This window comes from Chanodichthys erythropterus, chromosome 2 (assembly GCF_024489055.1).
Source record: "Chanodichthys erythropterus isolate Z2021 chromosome 2, ASM2448905v1, whole genome shotgun sequence".
NCBI classification, from domain to species: Eukaryota; Metazoa; Chordata; class Actinopteri; order Cypriniformes; family Xenocyprididae; genus Chanodichthys; species Chanodichthys erythropterus.
Window position 1 is genome coordinate 10035694 of NC_090222.1, and position 15732 is coordinate 10051425.

A 15732-nucleotide genomic window follows, 5' to 3' on the forward strand; every position below is an offset into this window, starting at 1 on the left:
TTCAACTCGCCATCCGCGTAGGCACTCGTATGCAGTCGTGTCTCGATGAGCACCAGGGCCAGCCACTCACCACCATCTTTTCCCGTCGATCTGAACCCATCAGCTCCCCAGAACCAGCCAACGAGCCTATGCAAGTAGATAATTCCCGTCTGTCTTCCTCAGAACGACAAAGAAGGCTGACCCTGAACTTATGTTTATATTGTGGATCTCCAGGGCATGCAATCTCCGCATGCCCAATTCGTCCTCCTCGACCTGTGGTGTGTGCTATTATTCCCTCCATTAAGAAGATGAAACCACTCACTACAATTGTAAACCTTACTGCTGTTAATGTATCTATTCCAGTGGTGGCGCTCCTTGACTCAGGGTCAGCAGGAAACTTCATCTCCGGCTCCCTCTGTCGACAACTCAAGCTCAAAACCTCGCCCTCTCCGACCATCTACCAAGTCCACTCTATCACGGGCAAACCCCTGAGCAGGAAGAGGATCAGTCGCTGTGTGGAACCCCTCCAACTCCGTGTAGGTATCCTACACGTGGAAGACATCCATTTGCTGGTTCTAGAGGATTCCACCACTGACGTGGTTCTAGGGCGCCCATGGCTCGAACAACACGGCCCCACCATCTCCTGGCATCTCCATCACCATCTTCTCTGAACTCCCTGTTCCCTAGTCTCCAAGCTCCAAGAAAATCTCCATCTGCGCTACTTTCATCGAAAGCCCCATTGAGAAACGCTCCACCGAAATCCCATCTTGTTACGCCCCCTTCAGTGACGTCTTCTGCCCACAACGCGCCTCCAAGTTTCCTCCACACCGGCCATGGGACTGTGCCATAGATCTGTTACCGGGTGAACCAGTGCCCAGGGGAAGGATCTACCCCCTGTCTGTGCCGGAGGAGAAGGTCATGGAAGATTACATCAAAGAGGCCCTTCAACAAGGATATATATGCCCGTCTACCTCCCCTGCTGCCTCAAGTTTCTTCTTTGTGGCCAAAAAGGACGGAGGCTTGCGGCCCTGCATAGACTATCGCTCCTTAAACAAGATTACAGTCAAGTTCCGGTATCCACTTCCCCTCGTCCCAGCGGCCCTGGAACATCTCCGTGGTGCCACTGTGTTCACCAAGCTGGACCTCCGCAGCGCATATAACCTCATCCGGATACGCGAGGGGGACGAGTGAAAGACCGCCTTCGTCACGCCCACCGGCCATTATGAATACCTGGTCATGCTCTATGGACTGGTCAACGCTCCCTCCGTATTCCAGGATTTCATCCATGAGGTGCTCCGGGAGTTTCTCCACAAGTTTGTACTCGTGTATATAGATAACATCCTGATTTACTCCCGGAGCCTGGCCGAACATCGCCACCACGTTGCGGAGGTCCTCCAACGCTTACGGCAGTATCATCTATTCCTCAAGGCAGAGAAGTGTTCTTTCCATCAGCCCTCTGTTCACTTCCTAGGATACTTCATCGATCACAGTGGCATCCGGATGGACGAGGGGAAGGTTGAAGCCATCAAGACCTGGCCAGCTCCCACAACTATCAAAGAACTTCAATGCTTCCTCCGCTTTGCCAATTTCTACCGTCGCTTTATCAAGAATTACAGTTCCATCGTCCATCCACTAACCAACCTCCTCCGTCACCAGCCCAAGTCTCTGTCCTGGTCTGAAGCAGCCACCAACGCCTTCGAAGCCCTCAAGGAAGCCTTCACCACCGCTCCCCTCCTCGTCCACCCGAACCCTGAACTACCCTTTGTCGTCGAGGTGGACGCCTCCACCACAGGAGTGGGAGCGGTACTCTCCCAGCAGCAGGGGAATCCAAGTAGACTCCATCCATGTGCCTTCTTCTCCCGCAAATTCAACCCGGCGGAGGTCAACTATGACATTGGTGACCGTGAGCTCCTGGCCCTCAAACTTGCGCTGGAGGAATGGAGGCATTGGCTGGAGGGAGCCAATCATCCCTTTCAAGTATTCACCGATCACAAGAACTTGGAATACCTCAAAGCTGCCAAAAGACTCAACCCAAGACAAGCCCGCTGGGCAATGTTCTTCTCCAGATTTAATTTCACGATCTCCTATCGCCCCGGTTCCAAAAACATCAAAGCTGATGCTCTATCCCGTCTCCATGCTCCTGAAGAAAAGAACGAATCCCCTGGGGCAGAAGGTCTGGCTGTCCACCAAGGACATCTGCCTGCGTCTGCCCTGCAAGAAGCTGAGTCCTCACTTCATTGGCCCATTCAACCATCGTCAGACAGATCAACCCCGTTACTTACCGTTTGCAACTTCCACCACAATACAATATTCATCCTACCTTTCATGTCTCCTTATTGAAACCTCACCACCCTTCTGTTTCTCCCTCCACAGAACCTGACGTGGCAGCCACCGAACCCCCCCTTCCACTCATCCTGGACGACGGTGCAGCCTACGAGGTTCGCGAAATACTGGACTCCCGGCGCCGTGGTGGTCTACTGGAGTACCTGGTTGACTGGGAGGGCTACGGCCCCGAAGAACGCTCATGGGTGCCAAAGAACGATATCCTCGATCCCAATCTTCTACAAGCATTCCACACCAGCCACCCTGACAGACCTGCCCCATGCCCTAGAGGATGACCACCACGACGTCGGGGTCCTCGGCCCTCAGGAGCGGGCCGTGGGGGGGTACTGTCACAGACACGTCAGGTTCCACCTCCCTGCAATACCCACGCACTCAATCACCAGAGTTCTAATCACCACCACCTGCAAGTCATCATCACTGCAATCACCAGCACCATATAAACCACACACAGTCTTTGTCCGGTCTCGTTTGTACCACAACTTCATGTGTACTTACCTTAAGGACTCCAACCTTCTACTTACCTGCTTCCATTGTCTCCAGTGTCTCCAGTCTTCCCCGTGTGCTTCTCCAACTGTGTGTGAGTGTCTCCAGTCTCCAGTCTCCAGCGTGCTTCTCCGATTCTCATCTGAAATCAACACAAGGACAGTATCACTTTGTGACGAGCAGGGCGGGCGAGAGCCGTGAGGGAACGGCGCGAGGCCGGTGACGCGAGTGATAATGAGCGTCATCTGCGAGGCGTGCCGGCCTCCGGAGGCATAAAAGGAGGAGCGACATCAGTGAAGGATGAGAGAGGACCAGGCCTGGACTTTATGTTATGGTTTTGTTATGTTTGTGTGGCCGGCAGACGTCCGCCCTGCTCGTCACACTCTTCTTCTATCAACTCACCAAAATTTCATCATTGCTCCATACTCACCATTTACTCTGCTGAACTCAATAAAACATTGTTATTGCTTTTACATCTGCCTCCGAGCCGTCTCTGTTGTAACAACCGGAGGATGCGGCAACTGTGGCATAATAAAAGATCCGCTGCTGTCGAGCTGTGTGTCGTGCTCATCTCTCATTAGTTATCGCTCCAGTGGGATTGTTACTGCTCTCACAGCATTCGGTCCTGCTCTGTTTCATACTACAGTAACGTTAATAATCTCTCCATAAACATGATTTCTGCATGAGTCATGTCCTGATTCTTTTCCACCAGCTGTAGACGTGAAGACAATGCATCCCATGATTCAGTGAAATCAAGGTGTCATCGAGCTTCGCCTTTGTTTTGAATTAGCGATCTTTAGAGGCGAAATTTACATATTGTGGCTGTAACAGAACAAATATTCACATATCCCTATGATCTCCCAGATGAAGGTTAGTTTTAAAGTAACCAACAGTGTAAATGACAAACACGTCAATCATAAGAAGACAACTGATGGCTTCTGTATTCATAGCAACTAGTTTTTAACCCAATTAATCATTTGATTGTTAATCATAAATATAGGGGGCTGCTGCTCGTTAATGTTTTCAAGAACATTATGTAAATTGGTAAACTATTTAGCTTAGGCTACCAAAATGAACACCAAAACTTAACATGAACTGTTAAAAATTATAGCAATTCATGCTAAAAATTGTTCTTGACCCCCTTCATCCATATGGACCAATTTTCTGTTCTGATTGCAACAAGTCTCTGCAAACTATAGAGTAGGCACCAATCAGAGGCCACAATTTTATGATGTCATCATGTAGACTTCTTACAAAGTATTTTACAGTATTTTAAAAATACAAAAATACAAAACACTATAGTATTTTGATACAAAATACAAAGCCATTTAAATCAACCCTATCAAATACAAATTACAAAATACTATTTTGTATTTGAAATATGTATTTGAAATACATGTATCATAAATACTGCCCATCCCTGATGATAGAGTACTAGGAGTTAGTATTGTCAGTATCCATGACCAAATACCAGTGAAATGCAATGATTTTGATGCCAGCGATGAAAAGAAATGCTAAGAACACTTCTAAAGAAATGTTTAACTACTTTAAGTATTTAATTTTTTTAAACATTTTTTTTTAAAATTTACTTTAATTTTAATTACTTTAATTTTAATTACGTTTAATCATAAGTAGTTTTTTTTTTTTTTTTTTAATAATTAAAAATTAATAATAATTTAAAACACTTGTATTTTGGGAAAGTTATTTTCGAATAAATAAATATAGCTTCAAAACATACAAGCAAATAGCCAGTAATAAAGAGAAACATATTAGGCAATAAATAGTTTACAAGTTTACAGTTTGCCTTCAGTTTATCAGACAAGAGCAGTGAGTGATATCCTGTGCAGTGAAGCCCAAAATTGCTCTAATTATTCCCTTTGACCTTTTCCATACTTGATGCAAGTTTGGATACTTGTTTGAGGGTTTTTATGTGTTTGTGGAAATGGCAGCAGTTACAATATGTCTTTCTCTAGCACACGCAGCACAGCTGCAGTGAAAAACTAAACTCAGTATCCATTCTGAAAACCTTCTCCCACCACCACATAAGAATTTGTCCAAATATTTATTTATTAGAGTCGGTCACAAGTCTATCACTTGATAATGTTGCAGATGCCATGCTTACATATATTAACATAAATACTGAACATAAAAGTCCAGTGTTTAAATTCCCTAGCACAAATGAGTATTTAGAAATCACTGAACATGCTGAGTGAAGCTGTGCTAGACCCAAATGGCTCGACTTAACCTCAGTAATCACTGTGCTGTAAAATGTCCTTTTTTAATCAGTGGAAATCAGACACTATGTTAAATCCAGAGATTCCAGCAATATGTCTAAGTCACTAAAGCATGCAGTATCTTTAAATAACAAGATAACTGCTCATAAATATTCCATTTCATTTTGTAAAACCTAAGTAGTTGATTTAACTGTCTGCTTCATGCAAGGACCTACAGGCCAGGTGAGACTGCCATATGAAGTAGTTCACTTCACGACTCTGGTGCCACCGATTAGACAGGACTATATCTCTACCATTCTGCCTGAAAGCTTTCTTTCATTAGGGCTCTAGTGTCAGCCAAAGCAAACGAAGGAGGGTGTCCCAACCCGGCTGTGAGGAACCGTCTCTGGACCAGCCTCTCTGTTTCTGCATCCTCATCTATGGTGGAAGTGTTGTAAACCTCTGGGTAATTTCAGTGACCTCGTTGATTTTCTGTTTAAGAGTTCACAGCTTTTCATTTAAGTTGTACATTAATGTATTATGGTGTGCTTTTAAGTGTCTGAAGTTAAGGGCTAAAATAAAAAGGTACTTCAACTGAGCAGCATAATACACAGCCAAAATATATTCTATCAGTATTTTTGTCTTGTTTTCCACCATTACAAATTTTGCTTGTAATGTAATATGTAATTACATTACAAGCAAAACTGAAAGATATTAATACTTGTTTTCAGAGACTATATTTTGAAGTAAGCCTATTTTATAGTTCCAATCTAAGAACACTTAGTGAGGTTACTTTTTAACATGGTAACATCTTTTCTTCTTCAGCTCATACTCGTGACCCCTGCCATTATAAAGCTTGGATGCATCAGGATATTTATTAATATACACTATATTGCCAAAAGTATTGGGACACCCCTCCAAATCACTGAATTCAGGTGTTCCAATCACTTCCATGGCCACAGGTATATAAAATCAAGCACATAGGCATGCAGACTACTTCCGCAAACATTTGTGAAAGAATGGGTCGCTCTCAGGAGCTCAGTGAATTCAAGAGTGGTACCGTGACCTGTGCAATAAGTCCATTCATGAAATTTCCTCACTACTAAATATTCCACAGTCAACTGTTAGTGGGAACAACAGCAACTCAGCCACGAAGTGGTAGGCCATGTAATATCACAGAGCGGTGTCAGTGCATGCTGAGGCGCACAGTGCGCAGAAGTCGCCAACTTTCTGCAGAGTCAATAGCTACAGACCTCCAAACTTCGTGTGGCCTTCAGATTATCTAAAGAACAGTGCATAGAGAGCTTCATGGAATGGGTTTCCATGGCCGAGCAGCTGCATCCAAGTCTTACATCAAGTGCAATGCAAAACGTCAAATGCAGTGGTGTAAAGCACGCCGCCATTGGACTCTAGAGCAGTGGAGACGTGTTCTCTGGAGTGACAAGTCACGTTTCTCTGTCTGGCAATCTGATGGACGAGTCTTGGTTTGGTGTTTGCCAGGAGAACGGTACTTGCAAGTTTGGTGGAGGGGGGATTATGCTTCAGCATACCAAGACATTTTGGACAATTTCATGCTCCCAACTTTGTGGGAACAGTTTGGGGATGGCCCCTTCCTGTTCCAACATGACTGTGCAGCAGTGCACAAAGCAAGGTCATGGATAAAGACATGGATGAGCGAGTTTGGTGTGGAGGAACTTGACTGGCCTGCACAGAGTCCTGACCTCAACCTGATAGAACACCTTTGGGATGAATTAGAGCCTGCGAGCCAGGCCTTCTTGTCCAACATCAGTGCCTGACCTCACAAATGCGCTTTTAGAAGAATGGTCAACAATTCCCATGAACACACTCCTAAACCTTGTGGAAAGCCTTCCCAGAAGAGTTGAGGCTGATATAGCTGTAAAGGGTGGGCCAACTCCATATTAAACCCTTCGGATTAAGAATGTTATGTCATTAAAATTTATGTGCACGTAAAGGCAGGCGTCCCAAAACTTTTGGCAATATAGTGCATCTCCGATTGTGTTTATCAGAAAGAAGAATGTCATATACACCTAGGATGAGTAAAGCTTGGGCTAATTTTCATTTGAAAGTAAACTTATTCTTTAAGAATTTTTTTTTTCTTTGAGCATCTCTTAAGAAACATTCACAAACGTATTAATTTTAACGATGAAGACTGATATTTAATTATGTGTTAGGTTATTTACCGTGCAATGTGCCATTTCCTCTCAACCATCAAGTGAATCTCCTCGATTCTGTGGTTGTTGGCATAGTGCAAACGTTTGGGAAGGTGCTGCTTCAAGTATGGTTTGAAGTGCTGGTCTGGCTTTTTACACTGTAGGAGAACCAAGTTTCATGTTTGGTAATGTAGAACAGTGCATTCTTTACCAAAATATCCCAAGTACATTTTAAAATTAAACCGTTCAAATAATCAATATACAGTGGTCCCAAAAGGTATTTAGAGACTATGGAGACTAAAGTCACACAAATAATGCTGGAATTTCCTCAGGACTAACCAAGTTGGTTTTAACCAACTTTTTAGTGGTTGAATAAAGTAAGTTCCCCTCAAGTTCATAAAAGTGTGGCAGGAGAGTAACCACAGGTTTAGGTCATTACATTAACTAAGGACAAGTCTTACTAATTTTGACAACCATAAAGTGTCACATTTTGGGCTCACTGTAAAGCTTGTTTAAAATGTTATGGTTTCTTATAAAAGGCTTAGTAAAGTATTAGTATGATGTAAAGTTACAGTAAGTATATCATTATAAAGCATTTTAAAGAATGTCACTCACTGTAAGGTTTGCTACAACTGCTTTTGCATCATCTAGAGAGAAGAAAATAGAGAGAAAAATGTAATTGTTTTTAAAATGAAATAATTCCTAGAATTATACTCTATTCCAGTTTCCTCACTAAGTCACATACTCTCAGTCGAATTTTCTCTTGTAATGTGACATTTCATTAACATCAACCAATAGCCCTTGGGGACATCAGCCAAAAAGGAAAGTAATTTAGGCACAGTAAGCTATTATAAAAATTAGGGAAACATTTTTTAAGGACTAATGTGTGCTGATAATTAATTTTGATCTCATATTGACTTAAAACAAAACACAAACTTGTAACAAAATTTGTAAAAAAGATGTTAGGAGAAAAAAAAAATCCCCACTTAGACTGTTTTGGTGTGGTTGTTTGTTCAGACACTAAGGATATATTTACAAGAAAAAATCTGTGATTTCTGATGCAACTAGACCAGAACAGGCTATAATTCTCATTCTGGTTTTTAATTACTAACATTTAGAGTTGTTTGGATTTCGGGCTCTGATTCTTCCCAGAGAGCCAGGAATTAGGATGATGTCCTCTGTGTTGGACATGTAAGAGCTTAGGAACTCTGTGCGGTCACAATGAGCTTCCTCCATGCCTGAAGAAGAAAAACCATTTATAACTGATGTGCAGAAAAAAATGGTATCATCACTAGAAACTCCAAACCAAGACTTCTAAATGTAGTACCATGGTCTCCAACCAAGATGATATTGACACAACGGTGCAGTTTCATCTGTTTCAGGCCATTCATCAGCTGACCAATCACCTTATCAATCTCCCTCAGTGCAGCGTCAAGCTGTAGAATGAAGCAACATTAATATATTGTTCAAGGTGAAACATCAACAGACTTCAAATTTACTTGAGGAAAGATTGAATTGACACACTATGGTTAGTGAATGTAAGCAGTGTGTGCAGTGAGTCTGTATTCTGGCTGAGAGTTTGTTTGCAATTACTGCTACATTTGCAACACGACTATATATTTATGTTAAGGTGAAATATGTGTGTGACTGAAGCTGCTGAAAGAGACAAGGTCAAACAACTGATCTCCTGAACTATATGATTCCTGTAAACTCTGCTTACCTCGGTGCTATGGGGTCCTAGTTTGTGGCCATAGGTATCTAGCTGTTCAGAATGCATTGCATAAACATATGGCCTGCAAAAACACAGACACCTGTTACCTTTTAACCCCCAAAAAACAAAAACAAACACAAAAATACAAAAAACAAATAGTATATAGTACTAGTAAATAGTACTATCTACAAGGCCTCAGTTACTATAAGGCAAACATTAGTTTAAGTCTAAGATTAAGATTAAGTCTAACATTAAAGCAACTAAAAACTAATAATGTGACTGTTGAGATAACCATATAGTGAACCCAAAGAGAACTATATAAGTCAATGTTGCATCTCCCATTCATTATAAAATACAGGGTACTGAACTTTGTGGAGTGAAAAAGTAATGATTGGAGGGAGTTTTGAGGAGATTATAAACATTTTAAATAAAATGCTAAACCAAAAATTTATGTTAACAAAGCATTTAGGGGGGTGTTTACAATAAATAGGACATACTGACCTCTCCGCATCAGGAAGGTGAAGCCATTGCAACATAGTCAGAACTCTTCTTTCCAGTGGAATGCCACTGTTAATAAACCACACATCAAAATTGGTGCAAACACATACATACTACATAAAGACAGAACATGCACAAAAACAGCCCTTTAAAATACTTCAGTCAACATATTCAGGGAAATTTAAAGCATATATTGCTTAATTTTTCTCAGAGCTGTCAGCTGGGCAGTTAATTTGGCAGTCCTTTGTTTCTTAGTTTGAGGCCTGAACAGCAAATATGAATGTAGAGTTTATTTAGGGTATCAGGGGACAAGGAAGCAAGAAAGATTATTTCAGTCAGTCTCTACAGGAAACATTTTCCCCACTACCACCTCCACTCATCCTGACCTCCACTTATCCTGACCTCCTGTCCAGTTGTATCAACATTAGGTAAATGTACGCACTAAGCTCAGGCTTCCTACTGGCTTAAATAAGAATAGCCAGTTTAATTTCCTCCAGCTTTGAGGCCAAAGGAAGTAGCTCTGAAAAACAGCTTTGCCCTTCCAATTTGCTGATTTCATGGAGGCAGTATGCATCTAAAGTATGCAGGACCTTGATTTTTGTATATAGGACATTTTCTCACAAATTGCTAATCAAAACAGCATTTCACTATGCCTGAGTGAAAAAAAAAATGCAGTCTGAAAGCCCTCAGTGAGTGCAGATAAGGAGAGCTTTGTGTTTCATTCATAGGAAAGCCTAGGATGTGCCAGAGAGCACAAAGAACAAAAACATGCATGTGATGTCCTCTGTCGTATGAAATTTTACTTGTACAATTCAGTTGTAATTTTCATTTAAAATGTGATTGGTGCTTGCCTGTGCAAAACTCTACATGCCATTGATTTTTGGTTTCTATGGTGATGTTTGATGTTTGTTTTACTGGCCCACAACATGCCCACATAGGTCCACCTAGGACCTAAGTCTCTATGACATTATGGTCCTGCATGATAAATCCTGTGTTCATTGCAAGTGTATAGAATTCTTTCTGCTGTTTAAAATTCCATCAGGCTGAAATTAAAACCTCTCCTCAACAAGCCACATGATTTGAGGTATCACTCATGTCCATAACATAAACAATATGGAATGATTTATTTAATTAGGCATGTTATAGAATAGTTACAAATGTAAAAGTTACAAATGACCATCAAAAAGACATTGTTTGCCTTTGAGTTTGGATCATGTTGACTTACACTGGCCAGAAAAACGTACCAGCCTTTACTCCCTGTTTCACTGCTGTTATCCAGATCTAGAAATCGAAGAAAAAGTGTTATCAGAGAAAACATATGTTGTACTACTGTGACTTCTGTGACAAAAAAAATAGTTTTTCCTTTCATGTTTCTAAGAAAAAAATCTGTCTCTCATTTCATACATCAGACAATCTGATCACTGGAGAAAAAACAAAGTTTAGGGACCACAATTCACAAATGAGAGACAACTGTTCTATGTGTTGGGTAATTTTCACAAGTTTTTGGCAGAACTTTTCAAACTGCAGTGATGAGACTGTGTAAGTTTCATCCATGATGGCCTCATTTACCGTCACAGCTCCGTCAGTGGTGTCTAGAATCAGCCAGAAGAAATAAAATTCAGTGAAAACTAAGAATTGATTCCAGCTGTTGGGATAATAGCTGACATATGTGTTGGAAATATCCCCCTTTTTCTTCATGTAGCTCGCACATGATCACAGATCTAAAAAGATCACTGACATTATGCACATGATTCCACTGCTTGCTGTTCCATAAAACTGTGCCAGTGAGGTACTAGTTCTAAGACAAGGGTTCACTGTTTAAAATGGGGACATGAATATGACTAAAGTAGTCTACACATATGTACATGACTGGACTGACCTTTGATAGTTGAAGACTAAAAACGCTGTATTATGCATGCCAGGCCAGTAGTTGGTGAGGTCACTTTGTAAAAACAAACTTTCAGTTTCAGCCTATTTGTCACATAAAGCTGTCATACAACTCCAAAAGTATTGGAATATAGTGCACAAATTCTTTCATGGTTCTTATGGAACAATGTGAGTAAATGATGACAGAATTTCATTTTTGGATGAACTATCCCTTTAAAAAAATATGGAAGGGCAACTCACAGGTTGTCCTCCCCACCATCGATGGTTGAGCTTTTCTTTCCCACGGAAGTTAAAGTTAGCATCAAAGCCAGGGTCATGCATGGAATTACCCACAATTCCATGTGACTCAGGATAAAGCCCCTAAAGCAAAGAAAACTGTTTAAATAATAAAATTAAGATGCAACAGAAAAACTATTATAATATAAAGTTGTGCTCGTAAGTTTACATCCCCTTGTAATATTTGAATCCTATCATTAGACAAAGGTACCAAAAAAAAAAAAAAAAAAAAAAAAAAAAAAGATAAACATCTTGCAGATTCTGCAAACTTAGGAGCAAATGTAACAGAGGGTACACAAAATTAATACATACCGTTGCAATTGTATACAAATTCGGGTAGGTTTTGGTGGGGTACATAGGTCTCATGTATGGTGCATGGGTTCCACATGATCCTAAAAGAGATATGACAAGTCATTTTAGAAATCTCAATCAAAGGTATCAATTTAGTACATACAACCCGATTCCAAAAAAGTTGGGACACTGTACAAATTGTGAATAAAAAAGGAATGCAATAATTTATAAATCTCATAAACTATAATTTTATTCACAATATAATATAGAAAACATATCAAATGTTGAAAGTGAGACATTTTAAAATGTCATGCCAAATATTGGCTAATTTTGGATTTCATGAGAGCTACACGTTCCAAAAAGTTGGGACAGGTAGCAATAAGAGGCCGTAAAAATTAAATGTACATATAAGGAACAGCTGGAGGACCAATTTGCAACTTATTAGGTATTGACCTAATAAGTTGGGTTGATTGGCAACCCAAGTTGTTATCAGCGCTCAATTCCGAAGCCTGCATCTCTGATGGTATGGGGTTGCATGAGTGCATGTGGCATGGGCAGCTTACACATCTGGAAAGGCACCATCAATGCTGAAAGGTATATCCAAGTTCTAAAACAACATATGCCATATATATACATATATGGCACGGTGGATTGTGTTCACCGACATTGTTTTCTGGAAGTATTCCTGAGCCCATGTTGTGATTTCCATTACAGTAGCATTCCTGTATGTGATGCAGTGCCGTCTAAGGGCCTGAAGATCACGGGCAGCTAGTATGGTTTTCCGGCCTTGACCCTTATTCACAGAGATTGTTCCAGATTCTCTGCATCTTTGGATGATATTATGCACTGTAGATGATGATAACTTCAAACTTTTTGCAATTTTTCTCTGAGAAACTCCTTTCTGATATTGCTCCACTATTTTTCACCGCATCATTGAGGGAATTGGTGATCCTCTGTCCATCTTGACTTCTGAGAGACACTGCCACTCTGAGAGGCTCTTTTTATACCCAATCATGTTGCCAATTGACCTAATAAGTTGAAAATTGGTCCTCCAGCTGTTCCTTATATGTACATTTAACTTTTCCGGCCTATTATTGCTACCTGTCCCAATTTTTTTGGAATGTGTAGCTCTCATGAAATCCAAAATTAGCCAGTATTTGGCATGACATTTCAAAATGTCTCACTTTCAACATTTGATATGTTATCTATATTCTATTGTGAATAAAATATAAGTTTATGAGATTTGTAAATTATTGCATTCCTTTTTTATTCACGATTTGTACACTGTCCCAACTTTTTTGGAATCGGGTTGTGAGGGATAAGTCTATCCCTCACAACCTCAAAATTGACATGTCTTGACATGCTTGTCTGTTCTTATTGCTAGTAAATGTGATTTGATTGTTACTTCTCCTTCGTTAAAAAAGATACCCTATTTTTTGAAGTCCGTTGAAGCCTCGTCTCTGCTACAACCATCACCCGTAACAGAAGAACAGACCTAACCGTGAGGACTTTTGTAAATAGCTTGGGTATCTTCCTAGTCCCGGTACCCCCAAAGAGTTGCAAACAAAGACCCACAGTGGAGGACCATCTTCGGACACTCAGGCAGGGCGCTGGAGAGGTATGTGGAGGAATTTGCTGAGCTTTCTTGCAAGGTGAGCTGGCCAGCTGCTATAGTTAACTCCTGTTTTCTGAGGGGTCTGGACAGGGATACAATCTGTTATATTGAACCTGCCTGTCTCTTCTCCCTAGTCAAGTCTATTAATCTGATTCTCTTTCTAAATGGTTCCGAGGTCGAAATTGAAGAGGTTAAAAAAAAAAAAAAAATGGATCTTCCTTGTCCGGCCCCCTCAGAAAAACACATGGCCTGGTCAGTTCACCAACCTCCAGTCTCCTCCACATACCCCTCCAGTGGGTATTCTCATGTGGTCCTACCTGACCCTAAGCCCAAACCGCCCAAAAGTAGGTCCACCGCGAGGCCCAGACGTCCTAAGAGGATGGCCGCTGCCTCACCAGAGCCTACAGTGAAGCCTGCCGCCCAGCCTGAGCCCTCACCAAGGGAGGCCGATTGGCTCATCGACTTGGACAGACCTGGATGGAACCAGTTCTCCATGACCCCGCTCTAATTCTCCATGAGCCAGCTCCAATTCTCCACGAGCCAGCTCCAATTCTCCACGAGCCAGCTCTAGTTCTCCACGAGCAAGCACCAGTTCTCCAAGGGCCCGTTCCAGTTCCCCACGAGCCCACTCCAGTTCCCCACAAGCCCGCTCCAGTTCTCCACGAGCCAGCTCCAGCAGGCCTCTGACCCGCCATGGCCGCCCACGGCCTCTGACCCGCCATTGCCGCCCGAGCTCCTAGACCCACCCTGGAGACCTCCGTACCCATCTGCACCTCCCCTCGCACCTGCGTGAAGGTCTCAATGGTGCCCACCCAGACCTCCCCAGTTGTTCCATCAACAGCGCGAGGCCGCGCTTACCGGGAGGGGGAGGTAATGTCACAGTTCCCTCCTGTCCTGGACTCCATTTCCTATCATCCTCCTTGTTTCCACACCTGCACTCACTTCCTCGTCATCTCCCCATCATCACTCATCACCTGCACCTGGACTTCATTATCTGCACACCCTTTATAATGGACTCACTCCCAGCACTCCTTGTCTGTTTTTATTGTTAGTAAATGTGTTTTGGTTGTGTTACTTCTCCTTTGTTAAAAAAGATACCCTATTTGTTGAAGTCCATTTAAGTTGTCTCTGCCACAACCATCACCAGTTATATTATACTGTATATTAATTTAAATGTTTTCAGAGCTCACAACTTTCACGACTGTTTTGGAGATTTTCTGTAAATATATACTATATAACATATAACAAATACAAGTAAATATATTGTTTATATCGTCATAAAATATAAACTACGTTATCATGCAGTTCTCTATATAAAGTTGAATATATTTGTATCCTGACACTATTGGATGAGAACTGAACTGAGCTGGACGACAACATTACTGCTTTCTGCAGAACTGCTCTAATTTAATAATTGATGATCTTTACAATAGAACTGAATCAACACAAAAATGATTTCAGCTGAACAGTGACACTATTTTCTTTTAGAGCTGCTGTACAGCCGAAATGAACTCTGTTTGCATCATTGAATCATTTTCCTGTTATCACTGTAAAGCTGCTTTGAAACAATCTGTATTGTAAAAAGCGCTATATAAATACAGGTGACTTGACTATATCCAGCTTCATCCGCATACATACAGTACACTAATGCAAAGCAATATATATTCTAATCTTAACTGCTTGATTGCTTGTATCATTGCAAAATGTAAACTATATTATCGCTCAGCTCTACTCTGCTAATTGCAACTATACAGTATGATGATATTAAGATATTATAAACATTGAAATTATGATTTAATGATTTTATGATTTTATGATCAAGCTGCTTGGACACAATATTGTGAAAAGCTCTATACAAATAAATTTGACCTGACTTCACTTAACAGAGTTCAGAAAAGGCAAAGCAAATTACTAACTGGCAATTATGTGGTTACATAGCACATTTGAAAGCATATCCCAGGGTCCTATGTTCCCCAGATTTATATGGTACATACTGAACACATGAAAAAGGGTCTTATGATCCCAGGGTTCTGTTTTTCCCAGTTCAATGGTCAGTTAACACACATTAAGTAAACTTTTTTAAAAGGCAGAGACTCATTTTCCCAGGGTCCTATCAACTTTATAAACTTCTAACCCTAACCTAATGAAGCTATGACCTTTTGTGATTTGTTCTTCTAACCATTATGTTTAGTTGCCTCAAGTCAAGGCCTATTATATTGAGCCATACGGCAGTGCCGGGGAACAGAAAACCCCTTTGACAAGTTC

General features: G+C 41.4%; 1 protein-coding gene across 2 annotated transcripts in view; it reads right to left on the minus strand.

Moving 5' to 3' along the window:
- Nucleotides 1-15732, minus strand: part of enpp2 (ectonucleotide pyrophosphatase/phosphodiesterase 2) — a 54980-nt gene that overhangs the window by 32072 nt on the left and 7176 nt on the right. For both annotated transcript variants that reach the window (XM_067392300.1, XM_067392309.1), the window contains exons 7-15: nucleotides 11874-11953; nucleotides 11526-11645; nucleotides 10624-10679; nucleotides 9402-9467; nucleotides 8910-8982; nucleotides 8517-8625; nucleotides 8302-8427; nucleotides 7805-7836; nucleotides 7220-7347 (exon numbers count right to left, since the gene is read on the minus strand). In XM_067392300.1, coding sequence (XP_067248401.1) covers nucleotides 7220-7347; nucleotides 7805-7836; nucleotides 8302-8427; nucleotides 8517-8625; nucleotides 8910-8982; nucleotides 9402-9467; nucleotides 10624-10679; nucleotides 11526-11645; nucleotides 11874-11953 — 790 coding nt within the window. The remainder of the gene's footprint in view (nucleotides 1-7219; nucleotides 7348-7804; nucleotides 7837-8301; nucleotides 8428-8516; nucleotides 8626-8909; nucleotides 8983-9401; nucleotides 9468-10623; nucleotides 10680-11525; nucleotides 11646-11873; nucleotides 11954-15732) is intronic.